Here is an 18,462-nt window from a genome sequence, read left to right as displayed (position 1 = left end):
ACCCGCCAGTCCCACAGCCACTCAGACTCAACCAAGTAAACACAGAAATTATATTGCTTACAAACTGTATGGAGCACAGCCAAGTGCAGACCATCTCAGACACCTGCACTCAGGCCCGTGGTCCTAATCATCCTCTATGCCGACCTGCTGGGTAAAGCCACGAGGAACCCGAGAACGGGCTCCCACAGGACATACAGAACATCCCACAACACTCCCCCCTTTTTTTTAAAAAAAAGGAGGAAGGTTTTAACCTTAACAAAGTAAAATTACATATAATTTGGGAATTTGGGCATAGCTTCTCTTACTACTTCCTGCTGGAGGGGGGCGCTGTATCTTATGGGGACACAAAGAAAATTTTAGGATTATGGAATAGTCTATGAGGCTGTATTGTCTGAGCCAGTTGCCTTTAAACCATTCTGGATGTTGGGTCATCTGGGCCATGGTGTCATCGGAGACCTTTCAGGGGGTCTTGGCTGGTCAAACCTGATGTATCTTAATCGGGAAGAAGAATTTTGTTTCTATTTTTTATATTTTATTTCTTTGCACTTCACCCCTCCCAAAACAAATTATATATTTATTATTTTCGAGACGGGGTTTCACTATTTAGCTCTGGCTACCCTGGAACTCACTATGTAGACCCAGCTGGATTTGAACTCACAGAGATCTGTATACTTTTGCTTCCCAAGTGCTGGGACTAACAGCGTGCACCACCATGTCTGGGGTATGTGTGTGTGGGTGTGTGTACATGAATGCTCCAGCTTTTGGAGCTGGAGTTACAGATTATTGTGAGCTGCCTGAAGCAGGTGTTAGTAAACAAACTTGGGTTCTCTGTAAGGCTAGCACATACCCTTAGCCACTGAGCCATGTCTCCAACCATCATAGGGAATTTCTTACAGGGATTCAAATACAGATAATTTTGGAGATGGTTAAACAGTCTCTGTAAGACTTCTCTACCTCTTTTGTGATACTAGGGAATGAGCACAAGGCCTTACCCATGCTAGGCAAGCACTGATCTATATTCCCACACTCCACTAGTTTTTAAAAATTTGAGATAAGATCCCACCAATTTGTGCACTGGCTTAAACTCACTCTGCAGCACTGTCAGACCTATTGATCCTCATGCCTCCGTCTTCCAAGCAGTGGGGATTATAGGCCAAATGGCACCCAGTCCCAGTAAAGTCAATGCTTTTGTATCTAATGCTGGAGTGTCAAGCCTACAGACTAGGAGCTGGGAAGGGAGGATGGACATAAAGTGGGGTACAGTGGAATCCAAGAGCAAAAGCTCTTGAACAAAGTGGAACTCATGTCAGCTCTCTTTGCCTTCAGTCTTCTTGTGGGTGAACTACAGAATCAGCAGGTCCACTTTGTCATCTCACCCAGGCGTTGAAGGGAGATAAGGAAAACACAGAGTCCTTGTAGGCATAGCTGCTACTCGGTGTCAGCGAGGTAAGTCAGCAGATCAACAAAGTGTGTGGGTGACAAATCTCTTCCTCGGAGCTTGTAAATGTCGAATTCTATGTTGCTGCTATTTTTCTTCCAGTCTTTAAATCTCATGCAAAAATGTCTGCTGTGGCCCACCCTTATTCAAAACATATGGGAAAGAGAATTTGAAAAAGGAAATTTGAAAAATTCATGCTAAGTAGCACTTTACAAAGCTACTACAAGCTATGAACCAGCAAATCCTAGCTACATACTCAAGTGAAATACATACATGTAGTCACTAAAAGAAACATACTAAAATGCAAGAGTATACATTTTTTGTGTGTATTTTGCTCAATATTGTCTTATAGAATCATCCATATTGTTGCATGTATTCAGCATGTTGACACTGATATAATTGTATAAATATAGTGTAATTAATTTGCTTACTATATTGTCAATATATTGAATTATTTCCATTTGGGACCTTACAAATGCTGTCATATATATATATATATATATATATATATATATATATATATATATATATATGAGAGAAATAATATATTGTTAGCATCTATCAAAAATTTATTTTTATATGTATGTGTGTGTGCATGGGCTTATCTGTTTGTGTACCACATGTGCACAGAGTCCACAGATACCAGAAGAGGGCATCAGATCTCCTGGAGCTGGAGTTAAAGGCAGTTGTGACTGTGGGTGCTGGGAACCAAATCCCAGTTAGGTTTGTTTGTTTGTGCTCTGAGACAGGATTTCTCTGTGTAACAGCCCTGCTATTCTTTGTAGATCAGGCTGGCCTCAAATTCACAGAGAGATCTGCTTGTTTCTGCCTCCCTAGTGCTGGGACTAAAAGGTGTGTGCCACCACAGCTCACCTGGCTCAAATCCTGGTTCTCAGAGCAGCAAGTGCTCATGACTACTGAGCCATTTCTCTAGCTCCCAAGCATCTATCAACTTTGTTAGATATTATCTGTTTTCCAAGGAGAGTGATTATAGTCTAATTTTTTATTTAATGAAGTTCAGAGTATTCTGGAGCAGAAGTGGAGTTTTCCATGTGCCCTATATGTTTTCCTAACCCAGAGTTGTTCATTCCTTCTCATATACTGCCCCAACTCCATAGAGCCTGGTGTTCTTTGGATAAGGCCCTGGGCGCAGGAATCTTATAGGCCAGGGCACTTCTGATGTTGGCATACCTTCTTCTTGGTTGCGCAGGCCCATTGAGAAGCAATAAAGCAGCCATATTAACTTCTAACTTGGTGTTCGAGTGGCACCCAAAGTCTTCCTTTCTCTAGGAAGCTTTCCAGAACCATCTGTAGCCTTTTCTAGAAGCATGTAGCATGCCCTAATAACAGGCAGCTCCATATCACAGGTTTTCCCAGGTAGCCAAGATGCTCAGAGTCTGGGACTGTGAGGCGTGCTGGCAAAAACAGGAAACCACAGATCTTTTCGTGTGGTGGTCCCACAGTAAGCTGTGGGTGCCTTGCACTGGGAGCAGCCTAGCACAGTAACTTGCTCATTTTATATATGCAGGAAATATGTTAAAAGGAGTTGGCAATTAGAAAAATGACCCCAGACAGTGAACTGTTATCAACTAGCCTGTGTTTCTCACCAGGGGACGGATTTCAAGTGAAAGGCAGCAGGAGGGAAAAGGAATCATGAAGCTGAAAGTCAACACAAACCTCGGCAGTAAAATAAACACGAGAAACAGAGATCAGAGGGAACTATGGTAAACTGATGTCTTCCCGAGAGGCAGAGAGCACTACCTCAAAGCCTTTGGGCCCTATCTGGAATGTGAATGTGAGTATCTATTGTTAGATCTGATATTTCAAAAGAAGACTGGAAATCGGAATCCTTCGTGAAAAAGTAGCACGAGGGGCAATCAGACGGGAGGAATAATCATTTATAAAAGTCTCTGAAGGTTATACATCTGCGGGCTACTTTTGCCTGGCGCAGTGGCGCGCCACACCACTTTGGACCCACTGTCTGCTGACCTGGAAAGAGCACATATGGAATACACGACAGGGCTTATAGAAGGGTGGGAGCGGGGGTTGAGTAGGCTGGGATGGGAATGAAAAGTTCTCAGTGTCCGCGGCAGAGGACAGAATTTTCTCAACAGTAGGGAGCGCACGTACCACCCATAAAGTTTGAAAAGCTCTGCTGGAGACAGCGGGGAAGCACTAGGCCCTCGGAAGCAACAAGGACTCTGAAAACAACAGCAGACGGCAGGTTAAGGGACATAAAGACGCGGGGAGAGTCAGGACCTTGGAGACTCTTCAAAGGCAGGGACCACAGTCTCGGAAAAGCAAGCAAGCTCTCACTGGTCCAAGCCCTGTCCCCACTCGTTAAGTAGGACGGAGAGAAGCTGTGTGTTCCGGCCTGCTCCTTCGGCACTGTAAGTCACCTGTCCTCGTCAATGCACTTAAGAGTAGAGACAGTCACGCACCGAAAGGTGGGCCTGTGGCAAAAATCCAAACCCCTTGGCTGTGCCTCTTGCCCACGTGCCTCGTGTAGACGCCCACACCCGGTAGGGCGGGTCGAGGCGCATCCCGCTGCCATGGCGACCGCCTCCTTGGAGATCCAGAGCAGAAGCTCCTGTCCCCGGGGGCGCCCGCAGAGCCTCCCTCCCCCACTCCCACGCCGCATGCCTTCTTTGTTCTCATGTTTATCTGGAATGGGGTGGGAAAGGAAGACACCGGAATCCAGATTCAGCCGTGTGGGAAAGATGATTGTTTAGACCGAAACTGCCGCAGCTCGGAAGCCTCGAGGGGGGAAGGCCGCTCCGGTCGGCTTGCCCCAGCGGTTTCCAGCTGCCCGCCCGCTTCCCCGCCGGAGCCCGTGCGGCTGGGGTGACGCCGACTCGTGGGGCGCAGCCTCCGCGCGCACGTGACATGGAAGCTCGTCGCTCATTGGTGGTTCTTCAGGACCAGCTCATTGGTCGGAAGTGCCACAGCCCCGCCCCTCCCCGCCCCTCCAGCCAATGAAGGAGGAGAAGGCGTGGCGCGGGGCGGCTGCGGCGCGGGGCTCTTGCTCGCGCTCTAGAGCTTGCTCCGCTGCTGCCGCCGTCTCCGCGGTGGTTCCTGCCCGCCTGGCCGCGGGGCTCGCCCGCAAGGTGAGATGGGCCCTCCCGGCTCCACGTAGTGCGCCAGAGTCGGCTCTCGGGTATGGGATCCCCCGCTGTGCTGGAGCCGGAGGCTCTGCTTTCTGGCCTGGGGAACTCTGCAGAAGCGGGATGGGGTGGGGGATGTGGGGTCCTGGGCACAGATGACGGTTAGCTGTTGGGGTACAAGTGGCACCTGAGGGCAGGGGCGTAAATGGGGCTGGCATCCCCTTCCCACCTGGTCCCCCTCGTCTCTGTGTGACCTTGGGAGTGTAGCCACTGAGCCTCCGGTGCCTGGGCACGATCCTGAGGCGGGTGTTGATGTTGGGAGTGTCGACTCGGGAGACTCCTGCGTCAGCCCGGCGAGCTCAGAGCGCAGGGCATTATCTCAGACAGACAGAGCCCCGGCCTGGCGCTCGGTCTGGGTACGTCTGAGGCCCGTCCGTCCTGCTGCTCTTGTCCCCCCGAGAAGACAATCATAGTGGGGTGGGGAGTGCCACACCCACAGAGATGGCGGTACGAGAAAGGACACAAGGGCCAGATCCAGAGCCTCCCCAGTACCTCTCAGAAATGGTTTTGAATTAGGATCTGGACCAGTGCTCTTGTTAGTGTACAGAGCTCCATTGGACAGCTTGAGTCTTTCCCTCTTTAATCTTGGCGGTGGGATGCGGAGATGGGGCATTGGAGCGTGCGGGGTGGGGTGGGGGAGGTGTGGGTGGGTGGTGGGTGGGAGGGGGATCTGGAGCAGCTGTCACCCACTGGCCTCTGCTGCTTGGGTGGAGCAGTCAGTCTCGAGGCCAGAGGAATCCAAATACCCTCCTCTGGCTGAGGGCAGGGGGAATGTGGGAAGAGGATGCTGGGCAGAGGAGGGCAGCACTTGTTGGTAGATAGGCATGGTACCACCCTTTTTACAGGTCAGCCTTTCCCTCCACTGTTTGCGAGAGAAAACAAAACTCCCACACTGTCCTTGCATCTTTGGCTTTGGGGAAGGGGGATTTGAAGATAGGTCAAGGCTGAGTTGATGGAAGATTGCTTCCACATTTGACCTCCACGTGGCCCTATCTGAGACTCCAGTGGGTGTTGTTTTTTGAGCTCTTAAGGGGAGGCAAAGGTAGGTGCTTCTGCTGGGCTGATTGAGCTTGTGACTGTGTCCCAGGATGGGTGTAAGGGAGGAAGTAGTAGGAAGAATAGAAAGAAGGTTGTTTTCTGGTCTGGAATAGAGAAAGGCCCCTAGTAGGTTGAGGATGGTGATCGAAGAATGATTGAGAAAGGAGGCCCCCCAAAGGTTTGGGGATGTGCTCCCAGCTACACAGCACAGATCAAGCTGAAGCTGGCTTTGTTGATACCTTGGGGTCTGGGGCCTGCTTCTGGATGAAGACGTATGTATTCAGGAAGAAGAGAGTCACAATTGGAGAGCTCCACTTTGCCATGGATAGACCATCTTTGGTTCTTAGCTTGGAGCTTGAGCGCTAGAACAGGGCAGCCTGGAGTTGCAGCCAGGACTGGGTCAGGCAAGGCCTTGGGGTGCTAAGGACCCTGGGTTTTTCTGTAACCACCCAGCTGTTTATCCACATGCTAGTTCTCAGGAAATACAACCTCAAAGCAGCCTTCGTCTGTCTAGGTTTTCTGTTACTCCAGTTTCCCTAAGAGCATCTGAAAACATCCCCCAAGGCCTCAGCTCTTCAATCTTCCTCATCCTGCAACTGTCCAGGATATCACTCCAGATTTGTATGGCTTTTGTTTTATTTATTTAATTGTCTATTTATTTAGAGATGTTGTCTCATATAGCTCAGGCTGTCCTCAGAATTACTATGTAGCCAAAAAATAACCTTGAGCTCCTGATCCTCCTGCCTCTACTTCCCAAGTTTTCCTGCTGCCATACCCAGTTTTCACTCCTCTCACTCCTGATTTGTTGACAGTCCTCTAAGGACAGCGACATCCTCTGCTTTGCCAGATGAGGGGGCTAACGGAGGAAAGGCTGAGCAGCCTTCTCCATAGTCTTCAGAGAATTTGGCTGCCCAGGGAATGGAAGAAAAGAAACAAGGAAGGGAAGAGATGCCCCCCTTTAACCTTTTAGCTAGTTTCGGAGAAGCTGAACTCCCTGTGGGCTCCTCCAAGAGTGACCGGAAGTGCTTGTTTTCTGGCGCCTTTCTTCCAGTGAAATTGCCTTTGCTCTAGGAACCAGGCCCCCAGAGCCTTGCTTTTGCAGCGATTGGAGGTTGGGGGGGGCACTTTCACAGTGTCGTAGGCACGGCTGCACCAAGCCCTGGGAGGAACAGGGCCACTGCTTACACTCTCTGAGAAATAAAATGGCTCATCTATGCAGCCAGCAAGGGCAGGATCTGAATCTGATTGCCTGCTGCCCCCGGGGGTCTGGGTGGTTTGGGTGACAGTGGAAATGTGGCTAGCACAGGTGTACCCGGAGGCAGGGCAAGGCCAGGGGTTGTGAGGTGGCCCAGCAGTTCCCCGTGGACAGTGGGGGAGGCCCAGTGACCTCTTTTCTTGCTTCTAATGAGGAATGTGTGTGGATGAGTGTAGCTCCCAGGGGGCAGACACTGGCAGGTTGTCTGTTGTGAGAGGAGGTTTGGTTTTTCCAGGCTCTTGTGGGTCCCTGCAGTTACTTGCCTTATGGTTCCTAGGGTTACAGACAGCTCCTGGGTGATGGCTCTCCTTCATGTTCTGGCCACTGCAGGAAATGGAGATCTTGCTTTCAGCAGCTTGCTCATCTCAGGGTGGGTACGGGCAGGGAACCAACTGGCTGTCGTAACCCTTCAGAAGGAAGGTGGAAGGAAACCTCAGTGGGGAGGAGGTGGCTGTCCAGAGCAGGAGTTGGCTAAGAGGTGAGGGTGAGAAGTTCCTGAGAGTCACTGGCCCTGTTCACACCATATCTGTCCCAGTGGGGCCCTGCTCACACCATATCATCTGCCCTAGTGGGGGGCCCTGCTCACACCATATCATCTGCCCTAGTGGGGCCCTGCTCACACCATATCATCTGCCCTAGTGGGGTCCTGCTCATACCATATCATCTGCCCTAGTGGGGGCCCTGCTCACACCATATCATCTGCCCTAGTGGGCCCTGCTCACACCATATCATCTGCCCTAGTGGGGTCCTGCTCATACCATATCATCTGTCCTAGTGGGGGGCCCTGCTCACACCATATCATCTGCCCTAGTGGGGCCCTGCTCACAGTACATGATCTGTCCTAGTGGGGCCCTGCTCACACCATATCATCTGTTCTAGTGGGGCCCCCACTTACACCATATCATCTACCCTAGTGGGGCCCTGCTCACTCCATATCATCTGCCCTAGTGGGGCCCTGCTCACACCATATCATCTACCCTAGTGGGGCCCTGCTCACAGTACATGATCTGTCCTAGTGGGGCCCTGCTCACACCATATCATCTGTCCTGGTGGGGCCCCGCTCACACCATATCATCTACCCTAGTGGGGCCCTGCTCACTCCGTATCATCTGTCCTGGTGGGGCCCTGCTCACGCCATATCTGTCCTGATGGGGCCCCGCTCACACCATATCATCTACCCTGGTGGGGCCCTGCTCACGCCGTATCATCTGTCCTGGTGGGGCTTCCCTAGGGATGCCATTCATCAACATATTAATTCCGTCGACAAATGTAGACTGAATTTACCTTCCTCTCTGGTGCTCTGATGGATACTGAGGACGTTTGCCAAATCTACAATTACTGCCCTTTATGGTAAGAGAGATTGAAAACAAGTGACCGGAGAGTGAGGGGGAAGCCGTTAGGCCTTCCCTGGCATTGGGAGTGGTGTGTGTTGCTTTCCTAAAAAGAAGATGCTGGGCTGGGGCTGAGCCTAGCTGTAGATGGGAGTTGGGAATTTCTGACTGAGGGCCTGAGCAACGGTTGACGGGCACTACTCCAGGTCAGACTGTTTTGTTAAATGGGCTCATCGGAGCCTTTGCTGGTCAGGTTTCATCCACAGCTCTAGGAAGTATCTTGAGATATGGGAGAACCTTGTAGACCCTGGACTGTGATTACCCCAGGGCTGCAGAAGTGTGTCTGGAGCAGCCGCCATGAGGAAGAAGGCCGCATACCCTGGTCCTTTGTCACAGCCTAGGATCTACCTACCACTTTAGGAAGTGGCTGGAATGTTAATAGGAGTCAACTCTTTTCTAAGGCTAGGCTCCCTGGAGGCGAGCTGACCACAAGCCACCCTCACCAGAGGTGAGTAGGGCATAGCTTGCCTCTCTTCATTCCAGGGCCTGGGGACTAGCTTCTGTGAGGGGGGTTGATGGCTTGCTTCTGCATTCCAGAGTCGGGAATCTTGGACGTCCATTCATCTCTCCAGGCCCCTTTCTACCAGGGCTGTCCCGAGACCCAGTCTATGAACACTCTAACCATGGCGGGGGTCTGGGTGGACTTGTCTGGCAACGGTAGGGAAGGAAGAAAGTCCAACTTCATTCCCAGGGGTTCCCAGGACTGCTCAGTACTCAGGGGACCTTGAGTTCATGTTCTGGACAGGCCCAGCCACTGACTATAACGCTACCCCGTGGTTTCTCTTCATTCTCTGGACTATTCAAGGTCATTCTTGGGTCATCCATCTCTAAACACTTCACTGTGCTTCTCTGAAAAATATGGTAATATATTTGTAGTACAGTTCCACTACCTCACCAAATAAAATTAGTATTTCACACTGGCTTCGAACTTTCTATGTGGCTGAGGAGGTCAGAAGGGTATCAGTCCCCTGGTTTTGAGTTGCTGTGTGCTGGGCGCTGAGCAACAAGTGCTCTTAGCCATTGTTCTAGCCCTTCTTATATCTTTTAATTAAATTGATTTATGCAGTGCTGGGGCCTTGCCAGATGTTAAGCAGGCACTCTACTACTGAGTTACATCTTCAGGTTTCCAAATATTCATCTCTTTGTCTCTTTCTCTCTTTCTCTCAATAGTATCTTGCTATGTAGATCAGGCTGGCCACAGACTCACAGAGAGCCACCTGCCTCTTCTAAGTACTGAGATTAAAGCCATGCCACCACATTCAGCTTCCAGATGTCCACCCTCCTAGATTTATTTCATTTTTAATTGTATGTATGTATCTGGGGGGGGGGTATGTGTTCATGAATGCGGGTGCCAGGGGAAGCCAGAAGAGGTTTTCAGATCCCTCGGAGTTGGAGTTACTGGTAGTTGTGAGCTGCCTGACATGGGTTCTAGGACTCGAACTCAGGTCCTCTGCAAAAGCAGTACATTTAGCTGCTGAGCCATCCAGCCCCCCAAATGTCTTCTTTTAATAGGGAGTTAGAAATTCCTTCCAGCATTTCTTGTAGCTGATGAGGTGAAAAGGGTGGGTTTCTTGTAGGATTTTTGTGCCTTCTTGGTGCCTTACATGTGTGTTAATCTAACACAGGATGATAGATAAACATTTTAGATTGTGTAGGCCATATGGTCTCTGTCGCAGCTATTCCAAGTAGTTTGTTTTAGTGCAAAGCTGTCACCAATGACATGCAAGTGAACAAGAGGCATTGTGACCCAATGAAACTTTATTTGCAAACAAACAAAAAAAGGCTGTGGCCCAATTCCATATCTAGAGCAGTCTGCCCTTCCCCCCCCCTTGCAGTTTGAAAGAAACAGGTCAGTTGTCCTGTGGCATAGCCTGCCTTCTGGATGGTCTCATTGCGCGCTCACAGTTACTCAATTTGTCCCACAATCCCATGTTTTTCGTGTTAAGAAGTTGGGCATAGAGGCTCAGTTAGTCTAGTCTGAGCATCTTCATCAGTCTCCTTGGTCATAGATGCTGTGCTCCATGCAGGTTGTCTCACACCAGGAGGCGTGAATGTTGTCCCACAGTGAGTGAGGGGCGATGTTATACCTCCCTATGCAATCTTGTGTCGTTCTCCCTCAGGACCCCCAGGTCATCTGTTAGTGCCACTTGGGCATCTGTACTGTCTCATGGTTGAGCATCTTGAGTGTCCTTGCCTCTGGCATTTGTTTCTTTAGGAGTGCAGATGACTTAGCATTTGATCCTTTGTTATTAGCAGGAAGTTGCCTGTAAAGAAGGCAGTTCACGTACAAGATATAGGCTGGATTATTTCTCTTTAATTACCTGTTTCCATAGCAGAGAGTTGAGCACTGTTGCCCTTAGTGGTGCCAGGAGGGTTTGGGTTTGTTTTGATTGCGTTCTACCTTTTTTGTAATCTCTGTGTGTGTCCTGGTTTAGTGTAGTCCATCTGCTTTATCAGGTGCCCTCACTATTCTTTTGATGTTTAAATGGGCTCCACCCTACCATAGAGGCTTGCAAAGAATGCCTCATGGTTATTCTTTTATATTTTATTACACTTGCTTGTGTGTGTGTGTGTGTGTGTGTGTGTGTGCGCGCGTGCGCGCGCACACTACAGGGGTCGGGTAGATGTCCCTGTATTTTCTGAAAGCAGCAAGGGTTTAAATCTTTCCCAAAGGGAGCCCTCTGATTCTTCACCAGCCGTGGGCTGATGGGTAGTCTTGACCCTTGTTTTCCTTATTCCTCATCCTTCAGGTTCCTGCCACTGTCTCTGGAGCATGGCAGGCTACTGAGCTTGAGTGGCAGTGTCAAGCAGGAGCCGTGTGTCTTGCCCAGTGGCAGGGGAGGTGTCCATGGCTGCAGCCAACAGAGGTAAGTGCTTTCCTGGATCTGTAAGTTTGCATGAGCTCTTGGAGTAGCCCCTGGCAGGTGAAGTATTGTCAAATATTGGGCTTGTTTTATCCCTGAATATGGTTATGTGTCAGTGTTATTCAGAATATGCCAGTGCGTGTCCTGGGTTCAGTGGATCACCCCAGCCCTAGCAGGGACCCCTGCTTGCTCTTTGGTTTTCCATCTTGTGGAAGTATATGCTTTTGTGTCCCACTATGTCAGTCTCTCCGTTAGACTGCTGGCAGTCTTCAAGGACATGTAGTGCTGGGGTGAACGTCATAGACCTGGATGAGGACCTCAGCATGAATCTGGAAGGCTTTAGGCAAAGGAACCCTGCTCAGAATGAGCATCAGGTTGATGGGGGCTCCACAGGGATGGTGGCTGTGTCTGACTGGCTCCTAGGGCTTCTGCTGAGTAGTCAAGAACCGAGGCCAATGCCAGTCCAGGCCTTCCCGCCAAAATGACTCTGGGTCGGACTCTTGGGAGGCCTAAGGCCTTGATGGAGGGTCACAGAGGACTGGGGTCATGCCCTTCCTTTCCCATAGGCTGAATGTTCAGGATCTTGGCTATCTCTCAGCCACTCAGTATCTCTTAATCCCTGCCCTTTCTGGCCTTAGGACTCCCAACACATCACAGTGATAGCTAATATCTCTCATCTATGCTAGCAGAGGAGGAAACAGTGTGGGGTGGCCTGGGAGGCTTCTCCGCTTCTTAGTTGCTAGTGGCCATTGATACTGAGTGGCAGCTGTAAATGGCCAGCTGTTTTGTTTTTTCAGCTTTTCAAAAGTGTGCCTTTAGCACCTTTTTTCTCCCACTGCAAGTGGATTCCCTAGAGTTTGTTCTTATTGTTGTACCCCAGGTTGGTTGGGATTATCAGGAGCCTCAGGCTGGGTCTGTCTCATACACTAACAAACCTGAAAAGGACAGTGTCAGTGGGGCTGGGAGATGGCTCAGCAGTCCTCTTGCAGAGGACCTGGGTTGAGTTTCTAGGACTCACATCAGGTAGCTCAGAGCCACCTGTGAATCTAGTTCCTGGGTATCCATTGCCTTTGTTGTTGTTGTTGTTGTTGTTGTTGTTGTTGTTTTGAAACAGGATCTCTCTATGTAGTGCTGGCTGGCCTTGAACTCACAGAGATTCACCTGCCTCTGCCTCCCAGAGGATTAAAGGTCTGTGCCACTACACCTGGCAAATCCAGTGCCTTCTTGCTTTGCACGTTATGCACATCAACTCAGACAGATACATACAGACAGACAGACAGACAGATGGGCGCACACACACACACATGAAAAAATGCCAGGGATGGAGAGTGTGGTGCTGTGGAGGGCCCATCTCTGCACTGCATGCTGGTAGGGAAGGTGCCAGCCTCTTTGCCTCCAAGTGAGAGGTCCTATCAGCTAGCCCCTGAACCTTTCTTATATTTATGCTGGGTGTGTGTGTGTGTGTGTGTGTGTACACATTTGTGGGAGGACTACATGGGGAGCTGTGTGATGGGGGTGCTCAAGCCTCAAGATTAACAGTATCCACCTGGCAGGGCCCTCGTCGGTGTATGCTGGGTCATGTCAAGAGCAGTCTGGGCACGGGGAGGGAATGAGGAGGAGGGTTTCCTGGTGGTAGGGGATCCAGCAGCCCCTGGAACCTTCTCCTCCTCTTCCTAGGCAATAAGCCCAGAGTCCGAAGTATCCGATTTGCAGCAGGCCATGATGCAGAAGGCTCCCAGAGCCATGTCCACTTTGATGAAAAGCTGCATGACTCAGTGGTCATGGTTACTCAGGAGAGTGACAACAGCTTTCTAGTCAAGGTACGTGAACTCCTCCCTCTCGTCAGCCTCACTCTGCCTTCCTCTCTCCTGCCTTCTGGAAACTCCTTCCACAGCTGGGTTCACGGGCACAGCTTTGCCTCTCTTGAGCCTTGGTTTCTTCATCTGTACAATGGGAGGTAAGGGAATCAGTGAGTGATTTAAACAAATGTCATTTGACTCAAGGCTACTGTGGCCTCATCCAGACAAGAGCCACGGAAGGCTGGTTAGAGGCTGTGGTATCATGGGCCTCGATCAGGCCTAGGCATGCTGTCCTGGCCCCGTGGCCTTGGGCAGTTTGCCCCCATTTGTCTCCTCCCTCCCTCTGTCTGTCTTCGTTTCTTACATTTCATTGTTTTGTGGGAGCATGCATGCCACGGTTGCATATGGGGGTCAGAGGACAACTCGCACGAGTCTGCTCTCTCCTCCACTTTGTGGGTTCAAGGCTCAAACTCTGGTCCTCATGCTTGGCTGCCCATCTTTACTTGCTGAGCCGGGTATTCACGGCTAGCTGGGTATTCACGGCCCCCTGGGTATTCACGGCCCTCAAAGTCAGTGTGAGAATGAAAGGATGTGCGTTTGTGATGTCGCTAAGTATGGTGATGATGAGGTGTTAGTTTCACTCTCTGCCAGGCTTGGCTCTTTGTAGTGGTATTAATGATCTCAAATGAACCTAGGGCCTTTCGCATGCTAAACACACCACTGCTGAGCTGGGTCTGCCTTACCCTGGATCTTCTACTTAACGGAGCACTTTTACTCACAGCCAAACTTCACATACCCAGCAGCGTGGCCCCTTCGACTGCCTGGATGCTGTTAGGTTCCACACTCACTAGAAGGGACAGGAAGGAATTGTTGGAAGAGCTGGGTCGGGGAAAATGAGGCTTACGACCGTCGGCGTGGTCAGTAAGACAGGGTCCCAGAGTTGAGCAGGAGTGCCCTGTGGTGAGAGGTCAGAGGGCTGGTCCACGGAGACTAGCCCAACAGGCTCGCTGCCCTTCTCAGAGGGGTCCCAGGTTCGTATTTAATTCTGTCCAACTCTAGAGTCTTCGTTCTCTCCTCTGCAGCTGATGTTCCCAGGAAAATAAACAAAATAAACAAAATAAAGGCACTAAACAAATGAACTGGGAAGTTAAATGGAGCCGCAGTCACAGACACAGCACCCAGAAATGACCCTGGTCGCTTTCAAAGCTTTCTTTCCAAGGGCTAGTATCACAGTGGACAGGGTGTTTTGTGCGTGCCTCTGTTTGCAAACTGTTTCCTGCCTGCTAGGAAATAATTTTCAATGGGATTTCACCCCCATCTGGTATTTGGCATATGTCATGGCAGCTTCTGTGTTCCTGGGTGTTCCTGTTGTTTCCGTTCCTCTTATAAATTAGGTGCTGATAAGCATCGTCTTAGCATCTCTGAGTATTTCCCTGGCAAATTCTGTAAGTGCCACAGCTGGGCCCCAGGTCACAGCAGCTAAGTATAGCCAGAAAGTCTTTAAAATGTCTTTAAAATGATTACTCTGTGTGCACATCATACTACATGTGCCATAGTGTACATGTAGAGGTCAGGGAACAACTTCAAAGAGTCAGTTTTCCCTCCACCTCCACAGTCTACTGAACCCAGGTCCAAGGCCTGTGTGCCAAGTGCCTCTATCCACTGATTCATCTCACCAGCCCCCAGAAAGCCTTTTTTTCTTTTTTAACTTTTTACATTTATTTATTTTGGGGGGGAGGTGTACCATAGTATTTATGTGGAAGCCAGAGGACAACTTGCAAGAGTCAGTTCTACTCTGTGGGCTCTGGGGGCCGGGCTCAGGTTGTCAGGGCCGTGGCAAACGCCCTCTGACCCACTGTGCCAGCTCACTGGACCTGAACATGCTTTGAGGGCCGTTGACAGGGCTTAGCAGGTAAACGTACTCGCCCAGCTTGACTACCTAAGTTTGGTCCCTGGCACCTACATAGTGGACGGTTAGAGCCAACTCCTGCAGATTGCCCTCTGACCTCCACAGCACAATAGCATATATGTTAAGCCTACCCCATCACCCTCAATAAACAAATGAAAAACAAAAACCCAGATTAAAAACAACAACAACTGCGTTGTTTTGTTTGAGACGGGATCTCATGTACTCCAAGCTGTCCTTGAACTGGCTGTGTAGCCAAGGATGCCCTTGAACTGCTGGTCCTTCTGCCCCCACCTCTAGAGTGCTGGGGTTGTAGGTATGCTCCATCAGGCCTGATTTGATTTGGTGCTGGGGATCAAGCCCAGGGTCATGCATGCTAGACAGGCACATTACCAACTGAGCTGTATATACATACGCCCAGCTCTTTGTTTTGAGAGTGTAGCCAGGCTGGCCTAAAACTCACTCGGTAGTTCACACTGGCCGCAGACTTGTGGTAGTCCTCTGCCTCAGCTCCTTAGTGCTGGGAGTAGATGTGATCGACCGTGCCTGGCTCGAAGCTTTCAGAATGCCATGCTGCTCCGCAGCCGTTTCAGCCTATGACCCTTCACACCCAAAATTTCCCAAGGCATCTGTCCCAGAGGGACAGCACTGGTTGGCCAAGCAGTGTATCTGGACAACAGAAATTGCTTGGGCCATGAGCAGAGGTCACTGGTCACGTGGTACCTTTGAGTAGGCAGGTAGGCAGGCATCCATTATCATGTGTCAGCAGGCAGGATCATAGCTTCAGTGGTTAATATGTGCCTTGTGGCCGGCTGTGGACTCCCATAGCTGCTTTACTGTGGTTTTTAGTTTGGTTCTGGGATCAAAACCAGGGTTTTATTGAGTACGTGTTGAGTACATAGCCTACCACTGAGCTGTACCCCAAGCCCTAGTGTCTATTTCTCCAGTCCCGTTCTCTTCCCAATCCCATGCTGTCAAGCAACAGAAGCACCAGCATCCCTGACCCTGGCGGCTGGATCTGAACAGGGGTGGATGTTAAGCTTCCTCTCCCTGGCACTGGCTGGTCTCTTCCTGTGTACTACACAGGACAGGAGTGACCAAGAGGTCTGGGAAGGACTTTCCTATAGTTTACAGTGTGACCTCGAGGCGGTCATTTCCTGACTTCCATATTCTCATCTGTAAAACTGACCACTGAGGCCTGTGGGGCCTCTGAGACAGGAGCTGGGCATGGTGCTGTCCCGAAGGGGAAGGAAATCTGTTACGAGGCCTGGAGCCATGAGGGAAGAACAGCTGGAGGGGAACGAGAGTTGGGCTCCCAGGGCAGCAGCTGCCGGGCCCCTCCAGGAGCGCAGGCGGCGTACGTCCCCTGATGCCCCAGGAGAAGCCGCAGTGGAGATGCCTCTCTCCCTCCCCTCGTTGCTGCAGGTTGGCTTCCTGAAGATCCTGCACAGGTATGAGATCACCTTCACTCTGCCTCCAGTGCGCAGGCTGAGCAAAGACATCCGTGAGGCCCCGGTCCACAGCCTGCACCTCAAGCTCCTCAGTGTCACCCCCACCCCTGAAGGTAGGTCCTCTCCTGGGCACCCATGAGGGCCTGCTGTGAGTGGGAGTGCGAACGTGAGGCTCTTTGCCCTTTCCTTAGGGAGGGTGAATAGGTAGCTCAGCAAAAGTCAGGGGCATGGCTCCTCCTTGAGTTTTCAGTGTGGGACCCCAGTGTCAGCCCCGGGCCTCCATTTTTGGACAGAGAAGTCCATTCCATTAACGCACACTGCAGTCTTGCACCTACCCACTGGCTGATGGTCCCCTCAGGGGAGAGGTCCCAGAGATGGGAGCCACTGAGAGCCGTCTCTGCGCCCCCGGCCCTCCCTCTCATCTTCCTGGATACAAAGGCTGGAGCTGTAGGAACTAATACTAATGCCTAGCACCTACTAGTTCCAGGCCTCGGGCTCTAGGCTGCTTCTCCAGCTGGCTTCTGGTCCTCCCCCACTCCTGACCCCACCCTGGCAGAGACTAGACTGTCAGCTTCCGTTCCACGAGCCCACCCCTACTGCCTCCTAACACTGAGCCGAGCAAGTCCTTTCCTCTTGCCATCCATCTGCTCAGAGCCCCTCTGACAGCCTCTCCGTGTTCTCCACCCCCTTCTTCCTGCCTTCCCGTGTGGCACCAATGGGACCTTTTCCTTAGAAGCATAAACTGGACCCTGGCTCCACCTTTAGAGCCATGTTGAATTCTCAGGCCAGAGACACATTGGCCTTACTTGAAGTAATGGGAAGTTTCTGGAAGTTCTGTGCCGGCTTTGTGGGGCTGTGTCTCTGGAGGGATCATCTGCGCCTCTTTTGGAAGAGGCTGAGCAAGATTTACCCGGTGGGGCACTGTGAGTACTGGGGGCGATATGGAGGAGCAGTGGGAGGTGCTGACTGACGTCCATCCCTGTCCTCCAGCAGGTTACAGCATCAAGTGTGAGTACTCAGCGCACAAAGAGGGTGTCCTCAAAGAGGAGATGCTCCTGGCCTGCGAAGGTGACCCAGGCACCTGTGTGCGTGTGATGGTGCAGGCACGGGTCATGGGTGAGTGAGAGTGGGTGGATCTGGCTGGAGGAAGGAGGCACGAGACCAGCTTCAAGAGGTTCTTGAAGCTGGCCGGGGGCTGTCTTCTCCTTGGCAGAGTCCTCCCGAGTCCCCAGCCAGTGTGAGGGAGAGGTCCCTGTGGAGTCCACCTGGTGTGGTCCCAGGACACAGCCAGCACACTAACTGTGGCACCTGCCTTGCAGACCGGCACCACGGTACACCCATGCTGCTGGACGGTGTCAAGTGCGTGGGCGCCGAGCTGGAGTACGACTCAGAACACAGTGACTGGCACGGCTTCGACTGAGGCCTGGGGCCTGCCTGCCTGCCTGCCTGAGCCCCCGAGCCTTAAATCCCACCTGCTCCCCGACATGCTGCGTGATGGTGTGGCTTCCTCACCTCTCCCCTGGGTGGGCGTGGCAGGGCTAGCCCTTGCTCACGCCTCCCACGTCTGCCTTCATTCCCGCCACCGTCCTGCCTCTCCTGTGGTCTCCTCGCCCACTTCCTCCTCTCCCATGTGCCTGAGTCTCCTGACTGAAGAAATGGGTTGAGTCCCAAGGAGGCTGTCTGGGAGGAGGGACCTGGGGTGGGATTTACCTCTTCTACCCCAAGCCATAGGGGCTCTAGCTGGGGACTGGGAGAGGACGGAGCGGCGCTGTCTCCTGACGTTGATGCCCCACGCTGCTGCTACGGTCGTCTCCCTCACCACCTCTGCTGCCCTCCATCTTCCCCACTGCGGTTCATGTGGTGAGGAGGTACAGTTTCCAGCTCCTACCCCTCAGGTCTGTGGTACTTGGTTTTTAAATGACTGGTTGGGATAGAGACCTTAATAAATAAAAGTTCCAGTAGATACCAGTGGGGGCTCTGTTCTCTGGGCTCGGCAGACTATCCCATCCTTCCCAGATGAGCCGGTTCCATCAGGAGGAAGGGGCAGGTACTGCATGATACTGTGGCACAGGCACTGCCAGGGGATGGAGGCCTTTTAGGCCTGGGACTCGCTGCTTAACGTGGGTGGGGAGCTGCCTCCTGCCTAGGCCGCAGCG

General features: G+C 51.5%; 1 protein-coding gene across 4 annotated transcripts; it reads left to right on the top strand.

Moving 5' to 3' along the window:
* The first annotated feature begins 4,424 nt into the window (after positions 1-4,424).
* Positions 4,425-18,274, top strand: C4H20orf27 (chromosome 4 C20orf27 homolog). Of its 4 annotated transcripts, none has more exons than XM_028878594.2 (6): positions 4,425-4,545; positions 11,037-11,153; positions 12,828-12,970; positions 16,281-16,419; positions 17,300-17,422; positions 17,626-18,274. In XM_028878594.2, exons 2-6 carry the CDS (start codon positions 11,135-11,137, stop codon positions 17,724-17,726), a joined length of 525 nt encoding a protein of 174 aa, XP_028734427.1. In that variant the 5' UTR covers positions 4,425-4,545; positions 11,037-11,134; the 3' UTR covers positions 17,727-18,274. The 4 variants fall into 4 exon arrangements, with proteins under 4 accessions (XP_028734427.1, XP_028734425.1, XP_028734426.1 ...); XM_028878592.2 differs by having other exon boundaries at positions 4,436-4,545; positions 17,297-17,422; XM_028878593.2 differs by having other exon boundaries at positions 4,436-4,595; positions 17,297-17,422.
* Positions 18,275-18,462: the final 188 nt, after the last annotated feature.

Source organism: Peromyscus leucopus, chromosome 4 (assembly GCF_004664715.2).
Source record: "Peromyscus leucopus breed LL Stock chromosome 4, UCI_PerLeu_2.1, whole genome shotgun sequence".
Lineage (NCBI taxonomy): Eukaryota > Metazoa > Chordata > Mammalia > Rodentia > Cricetidae > Peromyscus > Peromyscus leucopus.
This window is presented reverse-complemented; position numbering and strand designations above follow the sequence as displayed.

Coding starts and splice junctions, on each gene's coding strand:
- C4H20orf27 (XM_028878592.2), top strand. Junction 12,971..16,280: donor ACAACAGCTTTCTAGTCAAG/GTACGTGAACTC, acceptor TCGTTGCTGCAG/GTTGGCTTCCTGAAGATCCT. Junction 16,420..17,296: donor TGTCACCCCCACCCCTGAAG/GTAGGTCCTCTC, acceptor CCTGTCCTCCAG/CAGGTTACAGCATCAAGTGT.